Raw genomic sequence first — 25,486 nt, forward strand, 5'->3', positions numbered from 1 at the left:
ATAAAAATGCACTATTTATCAATTATTGGAGAAATTATGGCTTATGGCCATCTTTTCCGTATGGCCATAATACCCTAGTTTACCCTATGATTGGTTAGATCTATAAGTAACAACCAATTATGTTTATTTGCTCAGCGAGCAGGCTAGCCGCATTGTCAACTTGAACGCGTCCAATCATTCGAGAATTGAGCATCGTGTGATCTTAGCTTAAGTGATGTTCATTTTTATCCATTCTTCGGGTGCTGTCAAAAGTCTACAAAAGTCTCACTAGAATTCTTTGCAGCATTTAATCAATCTTCAGAAGAAAGAATTTTACGAATTGACCAATCAAAGAACGCTTTTCTAGCAGTTTTATTTCATCGTGGAATTGTGGCAAACCTGAGCAACGTTGAACGTGGCGTCGGGAGAGATAACGGGGAATTCCGTGAAAGAGGGCTTAGTTTTGTTTCGATTACCGGTTTGTGTCGTTTGTGTCTTCAAGATAGTATCGCTTTTTGCTTGTATTTCGAACTCCAAATACGCACAATCACGATGGAGGAAATTCGAGTTATGGTATGATATTACATACGCTAATATTTTTATGCTAGCGCGATTTCTTTTGTGAGACTCCTAGTCTCACACTGTCGTGTTATCGTTATGTCTTTACACGTTATCAGTTGAATTTAGCTGATAATGTTATTGCGATTACATTGTTTAACTGAAATAAATGTATTAAAAGTGATTAAAATGTATTTAAATGAAAATACGAGTAAAATGTTTAAAAGAATGACATTTAGAAGATTATTGAAAATGCAGATAATACAAATGATTAATGCAAATGACATATATTAGATTTGTATTACTATGTCGAAACATCGACTACATGTGTTCTATAATTGTATAATTATTGTACTGAACGACTAATTCTGATTGCTTTAGTGGTGTGATGTACTGGAGGAATTGCTTCAATGTCCCGTATGCTTAGAAGCAACACAGGGTGTAAAAATCCAATGTGTAAATGGACATCACATATGTAATGCATGCAGAGTACAGCTGCATGTGTGTCCTATATGTAAATCTGCCTTTATAGGAACAAGAAATTTGGCGGTGGAACAAATTTCAGCCAAATTGCAGGATATAAAGGTATAGTTTTTATTTCCAGTTATTTTATTTCTAGTTAACATAGCAATAATAATGGACAAAAATAATGCAAGGTTAATGCAAGACATTCTTAACTCAGAACATTTGTCTATTCAGATACTTTATCATTTTTCCATCAAATGATAATATATATATATATATATACACATACATATATATATATATATGTGTGTGTGTGTGTGTGTGTGTATATATGTGTGACTAGGACAATATAATTCTAAATCAAAGTATTGTTTCTTAGTTATCCCTATTGCATCCATATCATGCTCTCAATAGAAGAGTCCTACATGATAAGATTTGTGCGGCTACTCAAACTGACAATATTTGTATGCCTTCCACTGCTTCTCAAACTGAATCTGTGACTCAAGCTACACCAATTATTCCAAGAAACGAACAACAAAGATCAATATTAAGTTTAGCGCCTAGAGTAGGAAAAGGATCATATCCATGTCGTATTGGATCTTGTATAATGGAACTACCACATGGAAGAATGATTGGCCATTTGAGATATCACCATAGCAGTGTATTTTTTGAGGTATAACGCGTAATCAAATTTATGAATGTGATTGGTATTAATTTTTTTGACATAATTAAGCAAAATTGCAATTTTGTTATGATTAATTGAAATTATAGTTAAACGCAAAAGATAATGTACTACGAAAAAAATTGGATCTGGAGTATATCTTGAATCGAGATCACGATCGTGCATTCCATATCAAAGAAATGGGCTTATTTTTTTTAAACATCTCTATAAATAATGTGGGTGATCTAATGGCTTCCTTACAAATTGTCAATTGCATCGCTGTATGTAAACAATTCACATATACATTTGAAGTAATTGGGGAATTTAATGCTTCTTACAATGGCCAGGTAAGATTATATCCATTGTTATTTGTATAAGGCGTTGATTTTTTAAATATATTTAATATTTTTAAATAAGAATTATACTTTTTATAAATAATTATAAGGCCTCTTTAACAGAATTTTTAAAGCAGCATTTTACGTTTAACTTTGACGATAATAATAACGTGACATGTTAACACAACTCATATTTTCAAACAGGTGAAATCTTGCAGAGTATCAAGGCTATGTCTTTCAAATGACTGTTTGCGCATACGCGAGAATAACATGTGCCGCTTAATTGATCATAAAAACTATTTTCATTGCAATCTAACGATAAAACGTAGAGTTGATTACAGAACAATCGCCGCACAAAATAATCCAACGAATGCTCGTGATGACATAGTGAATAATTGAAAAAAGCTATATAATTTATTATTGTATAAAGGAAAAGATTAGACAGTAAAATGATTATTTCATTGATTGATTTTTTTGTAATATGTAATCTTTTTATATATAAATAACTGGAGTTTTCTTTTAATTCAACATGAAACAATTTTAATTATTCATTATGTTATCGATTTTTGTGTTTGTATAACTGTCGATGTAAGTAATTCAAGCAATTTAAATGTTCATCGAGAAAATAGTGTACTTTTAGATCATTTTAGATTTGCATTTCTCAGTATTGCCTAATTGATAAACTAAAAAGATTAAAAAAGGACTGACTTTATTGCGGATTGCAGATATAGATGCAATCACAGATATAAGATAGTACAATTTTTCCACGAAACATTTTTAATTTAATACTTTGTTATAACCGCAATTAGGCAGTTCTGTTTGTAAAAAAAATAGGAAGGGAAAAAAGTATTTCTTGCGTATTTTTGCCTGAAACGCTTCCTATATATTCTTTCAGTAAATTAATATCAGAAGTTTTGATGTAAAATGAGAATTTTTCAAGAACTTTATCGCGACGAAACGAAGAAAAACTTCGTGATGTATGCATTATGTAGTCACGACGTATGTGATATAACTTACATATAATATTACGGACAGAAAAGTTATTAATGTATGATACTTCTATATACGAAATAAAGTTATTACTTTAAAAACGAATTTAACCATAATTGTCGTCCATCCGTCTGATTTTCAAATATACAATCTCTGCATTCAGGATGTAAAGTTGAAATACAGGATAACGCGCGCCGCTTGATCAGTTTCGATAAGTCAGACGTGTTTATTGTGAGTTCTAAATACGCCAAAGATATAAAGTCATGCGCGCGTTACTCGTAATTAGTGTCTACATTTTCCTTTATTTCCTGTATACTAATTAACGTTTTGCTAAGACCTACCACAACTTTCGCACCTCTAATACCTTTTCTTGTTGTTTTTCTATTTATTTCCATACGAATTAAATTGCAGTTGTGAATCGCCATTCGACAAATATTTGTCTCTCGCTTTGCTTAATTTGCAAAAAATCCACTCCGAAAATGTATATACCGAGTATCTCTTAGATCTCGTATGTGCAATTGAAAAATAACGAAGATTATATTACCCCTGTGCATATCATAATGCTTCGAGGAAGACGCTGCACCACGGTCATCCTCAGTTATCCGCTCTTTCCTTACATATCTTTTGAGAATTTCGCATATCTCTTGTCAAATGGTTAGGTAATTATTCGCCGTCGCGCACGCTTGTGGTTACTTAAATCGGCATACGCTAAACGCGAAATTACACTCTGCTTGGCCTCCTCAGCGGATCCTCCGCGCGTCCCTTCAAGTGGTACCTCCCTCGCGTAGCGACTTTTGTTGCTCCAAAAGCCGCTCTAAGGGGGAAGGACCCGGGCCGGACCACAGAGACTGCTGATGGAGCCGTGTTTTCATCGGATCTTGATTGGTCGAGCCCGAATTAATCGATGTATTTACGGTACTCCACGTATTGCCACTGAACAAAGAGTAAGTGTTGCCGGTGCTCACTGCTTGGGACGGCTTCTGTTCGAGCTAAATAAGAACATTATTATTTAGTTACTCAAAATACAGAATATTTATAAGATAGATAAATTTTAATACAAAATAAGAAAATCTCTAACTTGATATTAAATAAATCTTATAATTTTCATACATTGAATTAAAATTATTAAATAATTATTACATGATTTCAAAAGGTTTTACTAATTATATCATGCATAATTTTTATATGTGATATAAAAATTAATTTAAAAAATGTTTAAATCATATCAAAGTTTAAAAGTATTCTGATATTTATTACAGAAATATTTTTCGCTTATTTGTTTGTCTCAATATATCGCACGAAATGATGTCATAAACACTTGTACTTTAAATAACGAACTTACCTCAAACAATCTGGAATCCTCAAAGTTATTTCCTCCTGCCATAAGATGTCTGCCATGTTGTCCGTTTTGTTGTTGCGGTTGATAATTTTTGCCTGGTGTCAACGGAATTCTACTCGCTGTGTTTGTCAGAGTGGACGAATCGCTCCAGTTCGAGAACGTGTTATCATTAGCAATCGAATCCTTCATGTGCATTTGGGTTGTTGCATTGCTAGCCGAACCCCACCAGGCAATCGGTGGTTGAGGTGGTCGACTGTCCTTCCACAAGTTAAAGTGCTCAGTCGGCTCGTAATTGGAGAACATGTAACTGTTCGCCATAGATTGCTGTTGCTGTGGCTGATTCTTAGTTACACTGACCTGATTCGGGAATGGGAAATCTATCGGGTCTGTATTCTTCTTGTAAAAAGATGGTGATGGTTGACTTTGTGACAACGATTGTCCAAAGGATTGATTCTGATTGAAATGAGTGAAGTTCAGCTGAAAATTTGACGTGTTGGTCGGGCTCTGCGAATTCGCCAACGTCGTCAAAGTTTGCTGCTGAGGATCCTTTTCATATACTGACAATGCCGACATCATCGCCGACATATTTGCCATATTCGAACCGCTGATATTTAACTGATTGTGCATGTCGTTTGGTCTGGAATTGCTCGGCATCATGGTCTGCTGTTTTTGTAGCCCCATCGAATGGTTTGGTTCCATGCTTATACTTGATTGCAGTCCCATATTATTGGTTTGCAAATTCATGCTTTGCGGTATCATATTTTGTTGAGCAGATGATCCCAGCTGTATGTTTTGCTGCAATAACTGCGCTGGACTATGAGATACAGTCTGTGATACCCTCTGATGCAATGGTCTGCTTTGACCGATTGTATGATGTATTCCATTGGTGCCCTGTGGCAGCGTTGGAATCGACTGGCCGTTGTTATTGAGTTGCCCTTGCATTTGATAACGCGGCGCGTTTGCCAATGGCGATCGATTTGCCATGAAGTTCTTGGCAAATTGCGGATTCTGTACATTGAACGATTGATTCGAGAAGCAAACCGATCCCAATGTCGACGGTTGTTGACCGCACTGTGACGTCATGCTAGTGTGCATTTGCGGAAGAATTTGTTGAGCAACTTGCTGAGTTTGTTGCTCTTTGACTGTCAATTGATTTATTTGATTGGGCATGGGAATGCTAGGTGGCAATTTCGTGGATCTCTGCTGATTCTGAATCGATAAGGATTGGTTCGGACTGATAGACGGAACGAGTGGCATCACCGATAGCCGATTCTGAACATTAACAAGGATGTTATTTGTATTGGCAGGTTCATTAACTTTGGATATCTCTGGAATTGGTGTCGGTTTGTTTGCAACAGAAGTAATCGATGGAACAGTCACTACTTTTGGCTTTTTATCACTTTCTTCTTCGACAATTACAGGTGATACATTCTTAAATGTTACCTGTTTCTGCTCATTCTCTGCACGACGCATAATTGCCTGCATTGCTATATTCTGTCGTGGTTTTCTCGCACATGGAAGAGAATTTACCTCGCTGTTGCTCGTCGTCTCTGCGGTATTCACTGAGGAATCTCGGTTTCTTTCTAAGGAGCCTTGCGGTTTAAGAATACCCTGGAAAAATTTCTTATCTGCAAGAATCTCAAGATCGGTTTCTACAGAACTCTTGCTACTAGCTGCTTCGGACAGTACTGGGCTCATCGAAGTATCGAGCTGTTTGTCCTTGTTTAAGCTAAGTTCCTCGAGTTCCTTCATCAATTCGTTGCTGGGCCCAGCGCCGTTGCTCATAGACGTGAATTTGTGATCACCGGTTTTCTCCTCTGTCATAATTGAGATTGGTGTTGATCCATTGATCTGATACTGAGCGAAGCAATGACCCAGATGCAAAATGCGTACCGCCCGTAACTTGTTTAATGTTGCAATATCACCTTCCAGCGCTGTATTCGTGAATCTAAGATTCTCGAAACTCTTCTCTAACGGTAGGAAACCCTGAAGGTCACGATCTTCTGGCAGTGGCACTGCAACATCTGTTCCATATAATTTTATAAGTATCATCATATATTATTATGATATTTTAATATATATCTTACATATCCATAAACATATGCACCACATTCTTTAGTGCAAATTATGTGTATATGTGAATACTAATTATTATATTAATAGTTCATTTTGAAATGTTTATATATTGTGAAATATAATATATTTCACAATATACACTTTCTTACTTTTTAAATTTATTTATTAGATATGCATATAAATTACCTATATAATAAATGAAATTCAGTTACTTACATTCATCATATTTAAAATCCACTACACAATTCTGCAAGGCATTCAAAAGCACACAAAGACTGGGCCATATCTGTAATCTTGATGTAAAAGCAACTTCTTCCAAAACCGTTGGTTTTATGTTGATCCAATCAAGGCACAGTTTTACTGTAAAAAAAGATAATGTTATCTGTTACATAATCCGTTTTACTAATCTCATTTAAAAAATATAAATTGCAATATATACAGTACTTACTAGAAGGCAAGGCAAAATACTCAATGATAGAGTTCTTCATCGTGTAAACGGGTAACAGCAAGGCAGACAGAGTACCTGCAATTAGGTCCAGTATACAGTCGCGAGCGAGCTTTTTATTATTCACCATTTGCTCGTTCTTGAGTAATTCCACATTATCGGTGCCAATTCCGGCTGTATGTTGCAAAGCGTAGAGATTAATCACCAACATCTGTACAAGCATCCACGAACTGAAGCTTTCGGTAGCTACCAACGCAGTCAGCGTTTCTGCCAATTGCTTGCTATACGAGCACGCTAGCTTCAAATCGCCAAGAATGTGGATGATTCCATGTAGTTTCAGAAAAACAGTGATATACTCCTGAGAATTCAATTTGGTCTTGCCGTCGATATTGAACGATTTGTCATTCAAAGCAGAGGATAGAGTCGTGGCAAGATTTGCTGTAGCGACAGGAAAAGGATGTTTCACAGCTACTGAACGTGCATAGTGAAACACTGTGCCCAATTTATTACCACGAGAAGCTTCTAGAAGCGCCAATTGATTATATGGCTGTCCGCTTGATGGTGACAGTGAGACAGCATGTCTGTAAAACATTTCGGCTTGTTTGCTCTCATTTCTGTACCGTGCGATATCACCCAGATGTACAAGGCAATATTGGCAAGCATAAAAACAAGAAGATTTGTGAGGTGGAGATAATTTCTCAACCGCCTTCCATGGAGATGTACATCCATACACATAACCTTTCCTGCAAAAAAGTGATTGTGTCCTTTTGATAATATAAATATAATCTCATGACGACAATCTAAATTTATTAAAAGTAAATTTCAAAATATTTGTTTAAAAGGATCACTAGCTGCCATCTTTTATATAAGATATTGGAAATATTAGGAACGAAATGAAATATTTCATTTTCAATAAAAACATAATCTGCATATCTCAAAATAACAGCAAATAAATAAATCATAATATTGTATCTCTTGGAATATGTAATAATTTCCAAATAATAGCAATAATAGTAAATTTAAAGCCTAATCTACAATATGCTTTGCTTCCTGTTTCTTCGTTTTTACCTCTTACTTTTCTCCTTTTTGCAACTGTTTTTTTACAAATCGTGTTTCTAGTCTTTCCCAAATTCATCTACTTTTACCTTAGGCGACAAAAAAAGGAGAAACAAGAGGCAAAAAAGTAAGAAATAAAAAGTGGTAAGCAAGAAACAGGAAGCAGAGCATATTATAGTTTAGGCGATACAGGTTCTATGTAAGAACAATCGACTTGTAATTGGAGAATTCTAAATTCAATCTTGATCCTTATCTCATGTACATAATTTGATTTTATACAAAGTAAGATTCCAAGCAAAAGATATGATAAAAATGACAACCCAGAATTCCAATACATAAAAGTTAAAAAAAAAACACGTTTAGTATTCCAAAATAAAATAAGGAACAATTGTGTAAGATATGTACCTTCTAAATGGTAGATCTAAATCAAACACAGTACAGATTTCCTGTAGCAAGGTCAAGTAGAAACCGCTGGCTGCTTCTAGGCACCAACTGAGCAGTGCCTGGGACTCGCCTCGCTTGGGATTCTTTCTGTCCTTGGCCTGTGACTGCAGAGTTACTATATAATTCTTAAATCCAAGACTCCACAACTCCTGCTCGACCTTCTTGTCCAAGGCATATTCCAGATCCAGTATGAGGACCTGCTGATATATCTTTTGTAACTGTTGCTGGCATACCCAGGCATCGTTGTCGTTAAGCAGATCCTTGCAACGTTGAACCTTGTCCTTTAACGGTTCCGCTTTCCTGTCAAATGCATTTCACACGTTAATGGAACGCAGATCCGAAAGACAAATTTACATATTCATAATCGATGATGCGTTTACGATTGATGACATTTGTGATTGAGCGAATCTTACTTCAGAGCCTGAACGGCTGCCTTTAGGCCCATATTCCGTCTTCCCTGCGGTCAAATGCGACGTTCTTCACCTGCACAATTTGTCACGCCGTTAATGTCATCCTAATCGAGGGAAAGGAGGGAATCTCAACTTCGCGAGGGCTTTAATTTTGCAAGAAATTTCAAGATCAATCCCTATCTTAACCTCTCATGGGAGATTGTTTCGACCTTCAATCGCGGCCGCTATCGGAAAATTACGTTTTGGACGAGGTACAAAAAGTATTCGTGAGCAAACGTACGTTTCGTCATCATCGATTTGGAAGGGAAAAAAAATCGACTGTGCACAATACGGTTGCAGGAAATCGCGACGCAATTGCTCGCGCTCGGCAGAAAGTTGACTAAGTGGCTGCCATTTTTTTTTCACAGCGCACCAAAAGCACAAATAAGCGCAGCCCGTTACGAATGCGCGACGTAACTCTAACCTAACCTAACGATTTAAATCGGTCTTTGTCGAACGCGTTTTTCTTCCTAAGAGTGAAAAAGTAAAAAAATCAATTAAAAAAGTAAAAAAAAAACCGTGATTTATGCGAAAGTCGCCGTTGCTCGACACAACGAAAATGAAATTACAAATGGAAAAGTATAGGTTAGGATAATCAAGGGATGATCAGATGATGCGAATAATGTATGTGCATAACGTTGTGCAAGCGCAAGTGTACTAACAAAGACGAAGTGGAAATAATTTGGCGGCAGAGTTGAAAAAATATTGACGGAATGACGGCGAACGTTTCGTCGATCATGCAATTTTTGTTTTTGATTATAGGAACATTAGACGGAAGCTCGTGTCACGTTCAAGAGTTATCTTTTTCGGAATAATTTTTCGAATTGCTTTTATGTCATGCAAGAAAATGGACAGATAACGAATTTTCAAAATGTTTTTCATTAACACGTCTCTGCATACCGGTATTTTCTTGAATGTATATATATTTACTTCACAATAAAATGCACTGCACGTTTTGGATGCCGCTGAGGTTAGCTTAGGTATATGTCGATGAAAATGTCGAACGTTGTCGTGAGGTCACGCTTCAGCGGATATTTAAAATCCCTTCGGTATCTGTGGCAACGGCAAGTAAGTACGCATTTATTTTTCTGCAATTCTGTGTACAAAGTGTCTTGATTGAAACTACACATGAAGTCTTATACTTAACCTTTTCTCAGACAGAGATGTTTGATTTATTTATACATCGATGATGACATTAGGAATAACATTTAAAAAGGGGTTTCATATAACAAATCCCTAAATTGATTTGTTAATTCTTGCTCTGCAATTTCAGTTTTTTTGTTGTCACAAGCGAAATTTCACTCAAATTTTTTCATTTTTTAATTTTAAAAAAATAAAGATTTTAACATTTTATTTGAAAAATGGTTTGGTTGTGTAGTAGAGATGTTGAAGAGCAACCCTGAATTTTTTCACATTTTTTAAAAACCTAGAACAGACTTTTAAAAAAACAGAAAAAAGATCCAGATTGTAGATGGAGGGAGTAAAAATATAATTGTATGAGGATTAATTATAATTATATAATTATAATATTTAGTATAAAGTTTGGTAATTATTTTATTAACAGCTTTGTTATTGTTAGTTATTTCTGTTTTTTGCTTATTCCAGCACAGCACAGTAATTGATTCAACCAAGACCAAGCAACAGAATTTAGAAGCTAGACAAAGAGAAATCATGGCACGTGGCCTTCCAAAACGGAAACGCATAAAGGAAGTGAAACAAATTTTGCTTATTGCCTCTGGTAAAGGTGGCGTTGGGAAATCGACAACAGCTGTAAATTTGGCAACTGCTCTAAAAATTATCGAACCGAGGAAGTCCATCGGGTTGTTGGATGCTGACGTTTTCGGACCTTCTATACCTCTGATGATGAACATACATGAATCACCTGCTCTAAATCAAGAGAATTTCATGGAACCTCTTGTAAATTATGGTGTAAAATGGTGATTAACTATCAAATGCTTCAGATAATCAAATAAATGGGGGTCATACTTTATAATTTTATATTTCACGCATAGTATGTCTATGGGATTTTTAATTGATGAGAAATCACCAGTTGTTTGGAGGGGACTCATGGTGATGAGCGCATTGGACAAACTAGTAAATCAGGTAGCATGGGGACCACTTGATTATCTTGTTATTGACACTCCTCCTGGGACAGGAGACACACATCTTTCTTTGATCCAGACTCTCTTTATCGCTGGTGCATTGCTGGTAACAACACCGCAGAAAGTTGCGCTAGAGGTGACCAGGAGAGGTGCAAATATGTTTAAGAAGTTGAACATTCCTGTCGCTGGTATCGTGGAAAATATGAGCAGCGTTACTTGTCCAAAATGTATGACGGAAGTACCTCTCTTTGGTAACGCCACACTCTCGCTAGCTAAAGAACTAGGTAATAAACTTATCAGTAATTACATTATTTATAATTAATAATAAGCTATATGTGAACTATGAATGTATAAGTTGTAACTGTACGAATATTTATATGAAAAGTATATTAATGTCTTTTTTTCGTGGCTTGTCGTAGGTGTAGGTATTTTACAGAAGATACCGATGCACGAGAGCATCGCGGAAAGTTCAGATAGTGGTAAACCGATTGTCCTGGCAGCACCAAAGAGCAGACAAGCAGAAGCTTATAGAGAATTAGCAGAACATGTTGTTACATTTTTAAATAAGCAGGAAATGAATGAAGAATAATAAAATAGAATGACTAAAAAAACATCTTTCTTATTCTTCTGCATATATCAATAAGGGAATATTATTATCGGTATTTCCTAAAGTATTACATATTGACTTGTAATGTGTTATGGTTTTTAATATGTATATACATATATATTTGATAAAGTAATTAATATTTATAATAAATGTTTCATATAATATATAATATAATAGGTTACAATCTTTTTATAATAATTCAAATGTGAATTTATATGCGATTATTAATTTTTTCTTTTAGCTTTAAGTTTGTTTTTTGCAGCCGAACATTTTTATATTCTAAAGCCTTGTCCACGATGCTAGAAATCAATCCGAGATCTCGGATGGAGAAAGAATTGATCAATTACATTGGTCAAGTGATTCAATTGTTCAAAAATATGATTTATTAATTTTTTATCTGTCCGAGACCTCGGGCTGGTTTCTAGCATCGTGGACACAAAATATTGGCCAACCACATCTCTTTGCACTTGGTTGCATTGCGAACGGGGCATGGACATGCGCTATTGCGCTTTCTGCATTCTAAATCGGACTTGAGCGTCCCGTTGGTGTCGGCGGTGTCGGCACTGGTCGGCATTCTCGTGTTTTCTCAATTTTGGCGGGCCGGTCGCTCTGCTCCTGCTCGGCTTTCGCTCCTCAATTTTCTCTCGACTTAATAAATTTACGGCGGATAAATGATGGCAGATAAGGACGGAGGTAAGGACACACGTATTTTCGATATTTGTTTCGGCGTGCTTCACTTTCTTACGAAAACAAACAATTCGGTCGGCAATCTCGGAAGGACGCTGCGACATACCGCTACCGCCGTCTTCCTATCAGGAGCATGGCACGGTCTTATCTTTCCTCTCTTTTTCGTCGCGTGTTGGAAGCATAAAGAAAAAATTCGAACGACAAACGAGCTTGATTATGTTCTTGACAACGGAAGTCGCGAAAATCCCGCGTCTCTGGAACTGGTCGACAGTCCATCGAACACTGCGATACGTGCGATTATACTTACTATATATATTATATATATACATATATAAAATAACTAATGGCATCTTAAACAATAAATAAACTTAGGAAATGTTTCTTGCGCACCGGATCGGTCGTTTGAATGCAGTGTTTATTGAGCGATTACAATTAAGCGTTTCGAGAACATTCCATTTCGATTAACGTTAAATTAAAGATGGGTCTCATCGATAACGACTGTTTCTTTATTTTTCCGCTATGTATATATATTCTTAATTAAAATAATACATCTTTAATATTTATATAAATAAATAAATAAATTATTTTAATTTTAAAATAAATACGATTAGTAATAACGTAAGATTTAACACATTGGAGGGTATACAACAGAAATAAATTATGGTACAATTGGCGAGAGAGTATGATTCTTCTTGTAAAAAAATTTGCGGAATATATTTTCTTTGATTGGTTGCACAGTCCCTCATCAAACACGGTTTTAAACACGAGAGTAATGTCTTTGTCGAGACTTGAGTGTATTTCTTTAAAACATTTGCCTGCCGCGTGTAATTGGATATTGTTTATATGAGCAACCTTAAAGTTTGTTTATATGACATTACTTATTTATTGTAAGAAACGTTATTATTGCCTCTGATAGTTAGTTCTCACTGATCTTTAAAAATGGAAAGACGAAGCAGTCGTTTAGCTAAATTTCCAAGTCAATCAAGACCAAAATTTGGAATGGCCTGATGTAAGAAATCTTAACCTTGCACCATCTTCTATGATGGATGAATTAAATCATATACTTGAACCTACACCATCTACTATGATGGGTGAATCGCAACCGATTAAAGGTGTGTTGACTATGATTCAAGAAGCTGAATTGGAGAAAAACATCAAAAAAAGTGACAAACCGAATAAGAAACATACACCAACTAAGATTGTAAGGATTAATTCTATACAACCAAATGTACCAAATATCAAAAGAATTAAATGCATTGGACTTGAATCTACACAAGGTAATTATTATAAAACACCCTATATAATGGGAACAATATACAAATATATAAGTATAGGTTCTCTCTTATAATCTATTTAAAATCGTGTACTTTAAAAACTGTGCAACCAATCAAAAAGATCAGTTATCTTTTATTTATGAAAATGAGAAACTCGTTATTTTTACTAATATTACATTTCTAATTCATCTAATAGTTTTTTCGTCTATTATACCTCGCCAATTGTTTACCTACATTAAATAATTTATCCTGTCCAGTAATTATGTATTATATAATTTGTATTATTTTATATTTTATCGAAGTATTTTCTAAGATACAGAAATTTTATGTAAAAGGAGATTTAAGCGCCGCTGTTTGTTCAGAGGGCTTTGACGACGCTGTGGAGGAACGTATTATCAATGAGGAATATAAAATATGGAAGAAGAATACACCATTTTTATACGATCTTGTGATGACACATGCTTTGGAATGGCCTTCTTTAACGGCTCAATGGCTGCCCGATGTCACCAGACCTGAAGGAAAAGATTATTCAATCCACAGGTTAATTTTAGGCACTCATACTTCAGATGAACAAAATCATTTGCTCATCGCCAGTGTCCAGCTGCCGAATGAAGATGCCCAATTCGACGCTTCTCATTATGATAATGAAAAGGGTGAATTTGGTGGATTTGGTTCTGTGAGTGGCAAAATCGAGATCGAGATTAAGATTAATCATGAGGGTGAAGTTAATAGAGCGCGATTCATGCCACAAAATCCGTGTGTAATCGCAACAAAAACTCCCTCGAGTGACGTGCTTGTATTTGATTACACCAAACATCCCAGTAAACCGGATCCCAATGGAGAATGCCATCCGGATTTGAGGTACTTAATGATTTATTAAGCAAATAGATCATGAACACACGAAGTCTACTATATTTATGTTAATATTATGTTTATTGTATATATTTAAATATTACAATTGCAGATTGCGAGGACATCAAAAGGAAGGCTACGGACTTTCATGGAATCCGAATCTCAATGGATATTTACTTAGTGCGTCTGACGACCACACGATTTGCTTGTGGGACATCAATGCCACACCGAAGGAAAATCGCGTTATCGATGCGAAAACTATCTTTACAGGGCACACAGCCGTAGTTGAAGACGTTGCTTGGCATCTGCTACATGAATCATTATTTGGTTCAGTCGCTGACGATCAAAAGCTCATGATCTGGGACACTAGGTAATTGCCATCTTTAACTGGCTACATTTACACTATGCGCTTAATCCGCGACCTATACGATAGATGACTTTGTTTATAATAGGATGAACAATGTTGTAATGTTTATCCTATATACAATGTTATAGACAATTATGTAAATAATGTTACAATAGGATAAACAAGAACACCTATTGTCTAGGTCGTGGACTAAAGGCACTGTATACATGTAATCATTAATAATACAATTGATTAAATATTTTTTAGACTTCTAGGCAAATCTATTCTTTTCATTTTATATTTTAAAAGTCACTTAAGAATATAGATAATACTTAAGTTAAAAATATTCAAAAATTTTTTATATATAATAAAAAATTGCAAGAAAATTTATATTCTCTGTTAATTTATAGAATCAGTATTCTCTTGATACAATTGATATTAATGCCATTAAAATTATAGTTTAATGCAGTGTATTGGGAAACGTATTGCAATATATATTATATCGTTAAATTTGTTATATTTGCAGATGCAACAATACTAGTAAACCAAGTCATACTGTTGATGCTCATACCGCTGAGGTAAACTGCTTGAGTTTTAATCCGTATTCTGAATTTATATTGGCTACTGGCAGTGCTGACAAGACTGTGGCACTTTGGGATTTGCGAAATCTTAAATTGAAGTTACATTCATTTGAGTCGCACAAGGATGAGATCTTCCAGGTCCAATGGTCACCACATAACGAAACTATATTAGCAAGCAGTGGCACAGATAGACGATTACATGTTTGGGATCTCAGCAAGATCGGCGAGGAGCAATCCAGCGAAGATGCTGAAGATGGACCACCAGAACTTCTGGTAATTACGCAAATTTATGTTACGAAATTAATAAATAGCCAAAACAATTTTTTCAAAAAATTTTGTAGGTATATTATTTTTTTCTAATTTACAATATTCTGTTTTTCGATATCTTTATAAATTTTTAAATTTTAAGATTCTATGTAATATTTGAAATTAGCTCCTCTAATAATTTTCTAAATATGTTTACAGTTTATACATGGAGGTCATACTGCGAAAATAAGCGACTTTTCATGGAATCCGAATGAACCGTGGGTCATATGCTCAGTATCGGAAGATAACATAATGCAAGTGTGGCAAATGGCGGAGAATATTTACAACGACGAGGAACCCGAGACACCTGGAAGTGAGATTGAAACTGGTGGCTCATAACGTGAAATATAATTCATCAAATTGTTTTGAGCTATCGTCACCCCCCAACTGAGGATAAGCGCACCCTCGTTGCGCCATGTTGTTGAACATCTTGGTGTAACGAGCATGAAGACATTCCTTTTCACCAAAGAACAATAATTCTTGCTTTTTATAATTCGATCGTACAAAAGATGTAAATAACAAAAAAGAAAGATTCCATTGTTCAGCGAATGTATGCCATTTTATCGGATTTGACTAAACATATTTTTCCAAAATTTTGAAAAAAATTACGAATAACTTTAAATATTTTTGAAAGAATAAGAATAGCGAGTATTATTGTTTTACGGTGACGAATTGGCTATGTAAACAAGAAATTAAATTAGCTAGCTAGCTAAATAGTTAGCAATAATAAAATAACTGCTAGTTACACCCTTTATGAGCCATCCTCGTACGAAGGCACTATTTCTCTGTCACAGTGAATAAGAGAACTCAAATGACATTAGGGGATGCCAAGTACTTTTTCTACTTCGTTTTAAGCGTGAATAAAGAAATTATGTAAACTCGAGTGATGTTTAGCTTAATTTACGCTTTCCCAGTTTCATTTATTATCATTTTTGTGATTTTCTCTTTCTAATTCACGTAATTTAAAATTAATATATGTTTAACTATAAATCTAAAATAAGTAACAGATTCTATACAGAATAAAGGATTGTTACCATTTCTAGAATTACACAGAAAAAAATTATTTTAAACGACCTACAATTTTCTTTTTATCTGTACCAGACAAATGTGAAGAAAGCACACGAATAATCTTTATATTATCATTGTACAAATCCTATAACATGCCCTTTATATTATAATATATGGTAGAATTAGCGACGGGTTTTCTTGGCACTTTGCAAATATAATAGGAACGTGCATTTTTTTTTCAAGATAAAATATACGTATATATATGTATATATTAGACTTTGTTCCCACATTATAAAGCTGTTTGTGAAAGCTCGTTGTATATCTGCGTGAATAAGGATCCGTCGAAGCTGTTCAACGATACACTGTCCTTGCTGTCGATACTCGTAATTCTGAAAAAAAAATAAAGTTTTCGCGTATGTTATCCCGTCAATTAAATTCGTATTTATTAATCAGCGCAATTAATTGATCGTTCATTACCAAAATCTGCGCGTTAAATGGACATCGCTTATAGAGCGTGTCTTATGCCAGCTGCGCATGCGAAAGAAATTATTTGCAACACCAGTAATTATTTGTACTTTGAAATCGAATAAACAGTAATTTTCATACATTTAATAAATTATAATTATACTGAAGTCGTAAAAAACTCACCCTTTTCCAGCGTCTTGCCGTTTAATACCGTCGAGCAAGCTCATTATAGAAGGTGTCAGGGTCGGACGAAATACCTGAAATAGTCACGTTAATTTTATTAAGATTGAGTTAATTTTAATTTATCTAGATGAAATTCCTCGGAAACTCACAGTTACGGCCGCGCATCGCATCTCGCGGAGGTCGATATTCCTAAAGAGGTCGTGGATCAGCAATTCCTCTATACTAGTGAAACGATTTTCCGATTCCGTGAATATCAGCTCGAGAAATCTCACGACCTAAAATCGAAATACATAGCGTTCGGATTTTTATTTTATGAATGGACCATATTGAATTATTGCGATTGATTTTTACCTGCGGATACATTTCGATGTCTGATAGCTGGACGGCAGATGGTCTAAAGGTACATAATTCGTAGCCGGCGCACATTTCGAATAGCATATGCCCTGATAATATAAAAATAAGTTTATCATAAAGTTACCTGTTATTGTAAAATTAAATTTGAAAATAAAATACATTTATTAAAGAAATGCGACATTAAACTTAGTTTAACAAAAAATCATTGAACACAATTTGGTATTTTATATTGAAATATATATATATCGCTGAAAGAAAGCTATGTAGTAAAAATTGTTAAAATATTCTGTTGCAAAATATGCAATTCACATTTTTCTACAAACTATAAATATCTAATTTAAAATATTCGTATTTGATCTTTTATATTTTGCTGGAAGATATAAAGAGCGATAATGAAAATTGTATTAAAAAGTATCTCGTTGAAGCTGAAATTAATAACGAAAGCTTGATTTAAAATCCGTTTGAAAAGCTTTGCATTGAAAAATATTGCTCTTTACCGAAACATATAATATCAATCGAAGTGGAATGTGTTAATCGGGATGTCACGATGGGATGTATGCGACTGGTAAAGCCTAGAAGAGTATTCTCCAGACCGGCCAGTCTCGCAACGCCGTTTTGAATCACTACGTTGCCCGAGTGAAGATGAGTCACTGTGGGAAATCCCCGTTCCTTTAGGAACACTAACGCTTCTAATATCTGTCGTCCCATTCGTTGCACTTGTGGTAATTTGAGTCCCTTGCCTCGTGCGGCATACTTATGAATCCAGTCCTCGTTCCAGCAATTTCGCTCGATCTGCCACAGGATATTATTTCACTAGGACATCACCCCGTTTTCATATATACATACAAAGCACCGAGAAAAATTCTTTGCGTTTCTAGCGACCGAAATAAATCTTCAATTATCCTAAGATCTTACATTATTTTAATTAATTAATGAAGTTTAATTTACTAAAGAGTTTAATTAATTAATAAAGTTTAATTTACTAAAGATGTTTGACGTTGATATTTAAAAAGATGAATAGAGTGGTATTTAATAAAACTTCACTAACAATAAGGCGAAAAAGTAAATAAAAATTAATTTGAATAAGATGTACGAAGATGAAGTTTACATATATGTGTATTTTTATTCATTCTCGTCTGAAGAGCTGAATATATTTCTATGCATAAAATACTTACGCCGTATATTAGATCCTTGAGGCTGCCCTGGTTGATAGGTTGCACTAGGACGATATATGTTTGGTCCTCATATTCAAGAAAATCGACATGAAAAACAGGACAGATGTAGGGATGTTGTAAGGCCAGGAATAGATTGTTCAAGATGTCTTTGGTAGAGGGACAGGCAGTCAGCGGACAACTTCGATTTAATGGTACTAAAGTCAATAGTCTGTCCGTCTTCAGCGATGTGTCCCTCACCATGAACCAATACTTATCTACTCTCGATCCTGAAAGAAAATTTTAACGATTCTATTAATTTTCTTTTTTACATAAATTTTCGAAGATATAGCCAATAAATAACTGATATGAGTAAAAAAATTTAAGTCTCTGAATATATAAAATTAAATTATCGATATAATTCCGTAACTCTTATTCCTAAACTCTTTAATTTTTTAGCTCCATAGGTTTCCATAATTTATCTTCAATTTACTATTTTTTCTATCTTCTCGGTACATAATATTATCGAGGAACGCGTTACGGTTTCAGGGAGGTTTTCATGCATTATACATTTTTTATTTAATATTTTGATGGCTTCGACGGAATCATGAAAGCGAAGAGGGCTCACCGATGTTGTTGAGCTGCTTAATGAGAACAAAACGTGGTGTTTTTCCGATGTAGTCACGGCAAATTGATAAAGCACGATCGCGGGATCTCTTCTCCATTTCCATGTACTCGACTCCATCCTCGCTGACAGATTTCGACCCGTGATTCAGTACCGTGTAACGACCGTGTCTGTTAGGAAGATGCAAAATCCCATTTGATCATTCCTTCTCATATTTAATCTCTCTCTTCTTTTTTCCGTTCAGTCTTTTTCCGAAGGAGATAAAACGCAGGCTTCGGCATCGTTTAAATTGACGTACGTAGCGTCGTTTTAATTGATGACGATTTAAATATCCTGAATATTTAGAACTCTCGAATTTGCATTCAGAATCCAGCAGTTATCAGATGGCTGTTTTAAAAATCTGCTGTGGTTATTAAAAGGAATAACAATAAATAATGATAAATAATAATAAATAAATAAAAAATACAAACTTTTTGCCGAACTTCTAAGAAACTAGCAGAATGAAGCAGATATGTATAATACTATAATAATGTGTTTTATAAAACGTTTCTACGATTATTAAAGGGAGTAATAATAAACAAAAGAAATATATAGATTGCTAGATTGATTTTAAAAAATACAGCAGAATAAAATTACATGCGTATGGGACATTTTAAATCGCTTAAGAGTTTAATATCGTTTCTCTATTTTATAAAAACGTTCTCTACCTGTCGTCGAAAGTTGCCGCGCAGCCGCTTTGCGTTTGCCTAGACAACTCCTCTGCATTATCGTGCCTCTTGTAGTAACAAAAGCGGATTAGATTCGCGAGCCACGGATTATGGTGCGGTCGCGTACCACTAACGCGCCACGTTGCTCTGTGGCTGCAAGAGGTTTCATCCAATAAAAGAAAAAGAAAGAAGACGGACCGCCACAGGGGTCGTATATATCGTCGTACAAAGTCGGTCTTAACGCTCGGCTTGCGTTCTCATGCAAAAGCAAGATAATTGAATTAACGCAATCACGTCACGTGCCGAGTGCCTCGGGACTCTGCGTTGCCGTCGTTCCGAATGATCGGAGAAGGAAATATTTCGGAAGCGATATTTCGAAAATGATAAAAGATCTTTTAGTCCCGTGACACTCTTCGTATTTTGCCTGGCATTATTACCTGCGTATCGCAACACGAAAATTTCCGTCTACTCGAGGACCGTCGCTCTTCGAAAGCTTCCGATGAACGCTCTGTTGCGCACTTATCATTATTGACCGGATGTTTTTTACGAAAATTGTCGTATTATTATAGTACAGAAAAACAATTGTTATCGTACACTCCTGATTACAAATGCGCGAAATCGAAAAATCGTTGCTCGTGCCGATAAGAGCTGAATGTTTGAGATGTCTTCGATGGATTCTCGTTGATGGTTTACAAACAGAGATGCCCGAGTATGCGCGGCGTGACACGAATAATTGAAGCGGCTAGTTTAATAGGATACACAATGATGTCAGCGAACAATATTAGATCTGATATCGAGCGGAGATGCCGTTAGTGCAAACCAGGAAAATCATTGATTATGTAAAGCGATAATATTGATAATTATTTACGTGCCTGTTGAGTTTCTTGTTGCAGCAACAAGTAATGGCTAATTCAGAACCGAGAGAAGTGGTACATGCTATTGCTATATGTGTGAATAATACACATCCCGAGAGGATAAACCGGCTCATCGAGGGATCATTGTATATCTCGTCTCCCGAAGGAGGGTAGTTGAGTCGGGATTTATATTTCACGTTTTGACACAATTTCCTTTCCTCACAAATGTGTTTATTCCTACCAGATGTGATTGGTTGAAAGCTCAATACGAAAGGAAATAACTTTAATCGACTCTTTTATAAAAATACATATTTCTGAAATACTTGAACTTTGAATTATTAATCGTCTTTCGATTTGTAACTCTATTCTTTTAATTTTGTAACGTTTTATAATCTATAATTTTACTTTATAACTCTATCATATTGCCTCTATGATTCTATAATTATAGTTCCAAATTTTATATCTAAACATAGTTCCTATGATTATAGCTCCAATTCTACACATGTTTAAGTAGCTCGATCTATAATATTCCATAGCTCTACAACTTCATAATTTTCTCTTAAGCTTTAACTTCATAATTCTCTGTAATTTCCTTTTCCGTGATAATTTGATAATCTTGAAACTTTTTAGAGTCCCTACATAATCGTATAATTTTATAATTCCGTAAGTCTCCCTCAAATCCATAGTTCATAAATTATGGATTTTGTCTCCGTCAGTTAATTTTAACCGACCCCGAATCCGGCATGAGACGGCTAAAGATGACCAAAATACGCGCCTTTTCATCCCTAAAAAACTCACTTGACGTCTCCCTGATCCTTGTATCCCCGCGCTGCCGACACGCGACTGAAGAGTAGCCGCGCCAGATTGTCCAGCTTGTTCGCCAGCTGATGGCCCTTGTCATCCTCGCTCTCGTTCTCATCCTCCGTACTCACGCTACGACCTCGTCGCAAGGAACCCCGTGCCGTGCTCATCGCCCTGGCGTTCAGCTCGGTGGCACTCTGCGTCCTGCGATTGACGGCACGGCGGCGGCGACGAGTGCTCGAGTGACCAGTACGATGCTGACAGAATCTGTCATGACCGGTCACCTCTGACTCGCGATTCCGCTGCCCGTCACCGTCATCCTTCTTGTTTAGGCTCTGGTAGAGATTGAACATCGTTGCACTGCGATTATCTTGGCAAGTACTGCTGTTTGATCCCGCGCCCCTGAAATCAATTTTATCACTCTGCCTTTTGAGTCTCATCTCTAAAAAAGTACTTTGGCGAATTGCTTTGCTTTCTTTCTGAATTGATCCACAAGATCTCACTATTTTCATGCTTTTACGTAAAATTAATACTATATGTCAATATTTAATAAGATTTTTACATATTTGTAACGTACGTTTAATAATCATTGTAAAAATAATTAATGACTGAGTCTTCTAATTTCTTCAAGTGCAAGTAATTTTCATTCAAACGAAATTTAGGAGTCTAATTCGTTAATGGTATGAGAAGAGATTTTTAGAATGATAAACTGACTGTGAGACATGAAATTTTATTTTTGTCACGATAAAATTGAAAATATAATATTGTATATCACATGTTATTAAAAGTAAATATATTTCTTGTATTGTTTTATCGGAATGTTATTTCAATTATATTGTGAACAATTTTTTTGCGAAAAGGTCAAATGTATAATATTGAGAATGGCTTATTAATTTTTACAAATATAAAATATTTTCAAGGAAGGTTATATCATTTAAAAAGTAATCTGTCGCATCAAATTATTTTTATATTTCAAATTCAAAGACATTTGACATATTCGAAATTCATAAACACTTGAATTTTTCTCTCGTGCAACATTTATTCTATTATTTACAGGTATTCTTTCAAATAATAGAGAAAAAAAAGTATGCATTCAGCTTTTGTTAAAGGATTTAGTCCTCTGCGTTAAAATAAGAATGGAAATAAAAGGAAGAAAAAGTTTGAACAAGGTTTTAACAAGCTTTACAAACTATCGTATTTTTCCTCTGACCTTTCTCGATCTAATTTTGCAATCGAAGCAAATTATTGCGAGTCAACGTCGCAAAAGATACATGCGAATGCATTATTAAGAGCGGAATCGTCCTGCTATTAATACTGTTCTCGAGATCGATATGAAGCGAATAAACGCTTCCACTCGAAACACCGATCATTTGTCAGCGTGCACAGGAAGCTCTGTCTCAAGATTCTCAAGTATCTCGCGCTTGCATATCTTGAAACCTATTGGATGTGGAGAGAAAAATGTCATAAAGGAAGATAGCGCATTCTCGATAGTATTACATGATCGAATTAGCATTATTATTATAGAAGTCCTGCTCTTTGTGATATATTTTTTTTTGCCTTTTATATTTCTTTTGCATCTTTTGCCCTATATATTTATGAAGAAATCTGAAGGTATTATGGGCATAAAAAATTGTTTTTATAGCAGAATATCGTTAATATAACGGTATCATTAAACACTACTTTTTATCAAATTAGTAACTATTAAGCTTAAGTAGTTCAAGAAGTATATTGATCGCTCGAGATAATTCATGAGTGAAGTAGTGCAAGTATTATTGCGCCGGGCGATCGTAATTATTAGGTTCTTTCATCACTTTCTAAAATTTAATTCTGTTTTTTATTAAATCAATTAATATAAATAATAAATAATTTCAGCGAAATTAATAGTGCTGATATTAAAATCATTAATTTTGTTAATATTATTTTTTAGTATTTGTTCGTTGATCTATTAATTCAATTAAATCATTGTAGGTATTGAAGCAAGTTTCTTCTTAATTCTTAACTCTGTGCGCTTTCTGTTGAAACGTATTAATCCAGATCGATGCACATTAATCTGCCACTTACCGTTAATAAACGTAAATCGCTGCTGGATATTGAATTTTCTCGTGAAACTATTCGACAAAATATCACAGAGAATCTCGGTTGGTCCGCAGAATCGTTGGTCACTGAAATCTCTGCGCGTACAGCGCTATCAGGAATGCTTAAAAATATAATATAAAAATATAAATATCTTTATGTATTAAATTAATTTTAAAAAAAGGAAAATATATTCAGTTTTCTCTTATTTGACTATATTTAAATCAATTTAATTTTACAGAACATCTTGAAATAATAACAATATGACAACATAAATAAATAGAAATAATTTGATAAAATATTAAGGAAACAATAAAATTTGATAAAATGTTAAGAAAAATTTAAACGTCATTACAAATATATGTATATTTTATAATCTATAATAATTGTTTGTAAGAAAATAAAGAGTATTTCCGTAGTATCAGGATGTTATGAGTATCCTTATTCGTGTTGCTCAGCAACGAAAGTGCGATATACACTGAGGAGTCAATAGTATATTCCACATTTTTAAGAAAAAAAATAATATGAATACATAAACCTTGCATTTTTTTAAAATACATAAATTTTTCTTTTTAAATATATAAATAAATTTTTGCGATTCAAAAGAAAAGCGCAGTGTTATCAAAGATTTAATTAAAAAGACTCTGGGGATATTATTTTGAATGATAATCTAATAAACGTTTCACGTCACGTTCTTTGTAAAAATATTCTTATTTTTCATTCCATTCTTGCTATGAAATCCGCTTCTGTTTGAAATATTGTAAGGCGGAAAAAAAATTGAATTTTACTACTTCGATAAATAAATTGGTCACCGTACCGAAGGGATTGAAATCGTGACGATTCACTGTAGCTTTTCCAGAGCAAGTACAACGTACTCGGGATAAGACTCCGAGCCTCCTCGCGGGTTATCGACCCCGCACGGGGTTGTGTAGGCAGTGTATGGCGCGCGAGGATTCCAAGGAACGACACGCGGGGTGCCCGCCGCGGCGGAATCGCGACGCGCGACTCGAAATGAAGACGCGTGGGTGGAGACGGCGCTCGGCGGCCTCCGCCGAGCAACGGGGCTGGGTGGACACTGATGAGAGCGCGCGATCCCGGAGACGGCGGTGGGCCGCGACCGACCCGGCGCGACACAGATTCCGTTCCGCGCAACCACCCTCCCGCACCTCGCCCTTACGAGGACGTAAGGTAAATGTACGGACGGCCGCCGGATATCTGACGCGAAAAGTTTGGCAACCTGTGGACTCCTCGTTTGTGTAGAAGATCCGTGCGAGGGATATCTCAGAAAACTTCTTTTCTCTCGTCCTAAATCCGTAGATCGACTTATGTAAACTCGACGAAACTAATGATTCTTGTCGCAACTGATGATGAAAGGCGTTTCCGAAGCGTTGAAAGTGAAAAGCTTCTGAGGATAAAACAAACTTATAAGCGTTTTCCGATTATCAATTTTGGCAAGCAAGAATTACTGTTAGTCTCGCTAGATATATAAAATAAACAGCGCAAAAAAATAATTGTATGAAAAAAATATTAATGAGATAATTATATGGGATAGCTAGATATCTGCCGTACGAATTACGTACATTTTTCTTCAAGATATTTTTAATTGAACAAATCTGAACCCATACAAATGAAATTGAACACATACACGAGTTTGCACGTGACTCGGGTTGTTCTGCATTTTTGCTTGAAGATTCTACGACTTTAATGCCTGCA

The 25,486-nt window shown here is 35.3% G+C and overlaps 5 protein-coding genes across 13 annotated transcripts; 3 read left to right on the top strand and 2 right to left on the bottom strand.

Moving 5' to 3' along the window:
- Positions 1-242: 242 nt before the first annotated feature.
- On the top strand, positions 243-2,452 carry LOC108760235 (uncharacterized). Its single transcript, XM_018506057.1, has 5 exons — positions 243-552; positions 919-1,122; positions 1,382-1,675; positions 1,774-2,010; positions 2,203-2,452. Exons 1-5 carry the CDS (start codon positions 532-534, stop codon positions 2,395-2,397), a joined length of 951 nt encoding a protein of 316 aa, XP_018361559.1. The 5' UTR covers positions 243-531; the 3' UTR covers positions 2,398-2,452.
- Positions 2,453-2,858: 406 nt separating this feature from the next.
- Positions 2,859-9,772, bottom strand: LOC108760384 (protein SMG7). Of its 5 annotated transcripts, none has more exons than XM_018506316.1 (7): positions 9,698-9,772; positions 8,762-8,862; positions 8,310-8,648; positions 6,852-7,591; positions 6,620-6,763; positions 4,331-6,351; positions 2,859-3,977 (listed from the first exon to the last, which is right to left on the bottom strand). In XM_018506316.1, the coding sequence occupies exons 2-7, from the start codon at positions 8,791-8,793 to the stop codon at positions 3,753-3,755; spliced, it is 3,501 nt and encodes a 1,166-aa protein (XP_018361818.1). In that variant the 5' UTR covers positions 8,794-8,862; positions 9,698-9,772; the 3' UTR covers positions 2,859-3,752. The 5 variants fall into 5 exon arrangements, with proteins under 5 accessions (XP_018361818.1, XP_018361816.1, XP_018361817.1 ...); XM_018506314.1 differs by lacking the exon at positions 9,698-9,772 and adding an exon at positions 9,435-9,497; XM_018506315.1 differs by lacking the exon at positions 9,698-9,772 and adding an exon at positions 9,039-9,428 and having other exon boundaries at positions 8,762-8,831.
- On the top strand, positions 9,762-11,488 carry LOC108760387 (NUBP iron-sulfur cluster assembly factor, mitochondrial). The gene is made up of 4 exons (XM_018506318.1): positions 9,762-9,865; positions 10,403-10,734; positions 10,810-11,183; positions 11,319-11,488. The coding sequence occupies exons 1-4, from the start codon at positions 9,782-9,784 to the stop codon at positions 11,486-11,488; spliced, it is 960 nt and encodes a 319-aa protein (XP_018361820.1). The 5' UTR covers positions 9,762-9,781.
- A 1,644-nt stretch (positions 11,489-13,132) lies between these two features.
- Caf1-55 (chromatin assembly factor 1 p55 subunit) lies at positions 13,133-16,435 on the top strand. Its single transcript, XM_018506323.1, is given in 6 exon segments — positions 13,133-13,158; positions 13,160-13,470; positions 13,803-14,328; positions 14,432-14,689; positions 15,192-15,519; positions 15,712-16,435. Coding segments are annotated over 6 exon segments (1,629 nt in total). The 3' UTR covers positions 15,892-16,435.
- An 83-nt stretch (positions 16,436-16,518) lies between these two features.
- Slob (Slowpoke binding protein) lies at positions 16,519-25,140 on the bottom strand. 5 transcript variants are annotated; one of them, XM_018506328.1, is made up of 11 exons: positions 24,591-25,140; positions 23,762-23,897; positions 21,698-22,102; positions 19,342-19,508; positions 18,738-19,003; positions 18,060-18,354; positions 17,560-17,651; positions 17,358-17,483; positions 17,209-17,282; positions 17,038-17,088; positions 16,870-16,949 (listed from the first exon to the last, which is right to left on the bottom strand). In XM_018506328.1, coding segments are annotated over exons 3-11 (1,428 nt in total). In that variant the 5' UTR covers positions 22,054-22,102; positions 23,762-23,897; positions 24,591-25,140; the 3' UTR covers positions 16,870-16,948. The 5 variants fall into 5 exon arrangements, with proteins under 5 accessions (XP_018361826.1, XP_018361828.1, XP_018361831.1 ...); XM_018506324.1 differs by lacking the exon at positions 17,038-17,088 and having other exon boundaries at positions 16,519-16,949; positions 24,591-25,139; XM_018506327.1 differs by having other exon boundaries at positions 16,868-17,088.
- Between the last annotated feature and the right edge of the window lie 346 nt (positions 25,141-25,486).

This window comes from Trachymyrmex cornetzi, unplaced genomic scaffold, assembly GCF_001594075.2.
Source record: "Trachymyrmex cornetzi isolate Tcor2-1 unplaced genomic scaffold, Tcor1.1 scaffold223, whole genome shotgun sequence".
Lineage (NCBI taxonomy): Eukaryota > Metazoa > Arthropoda > Insecta > Hymenoptera > Formicidae > Trachymyrmex > Trachymyrmex cornetzi.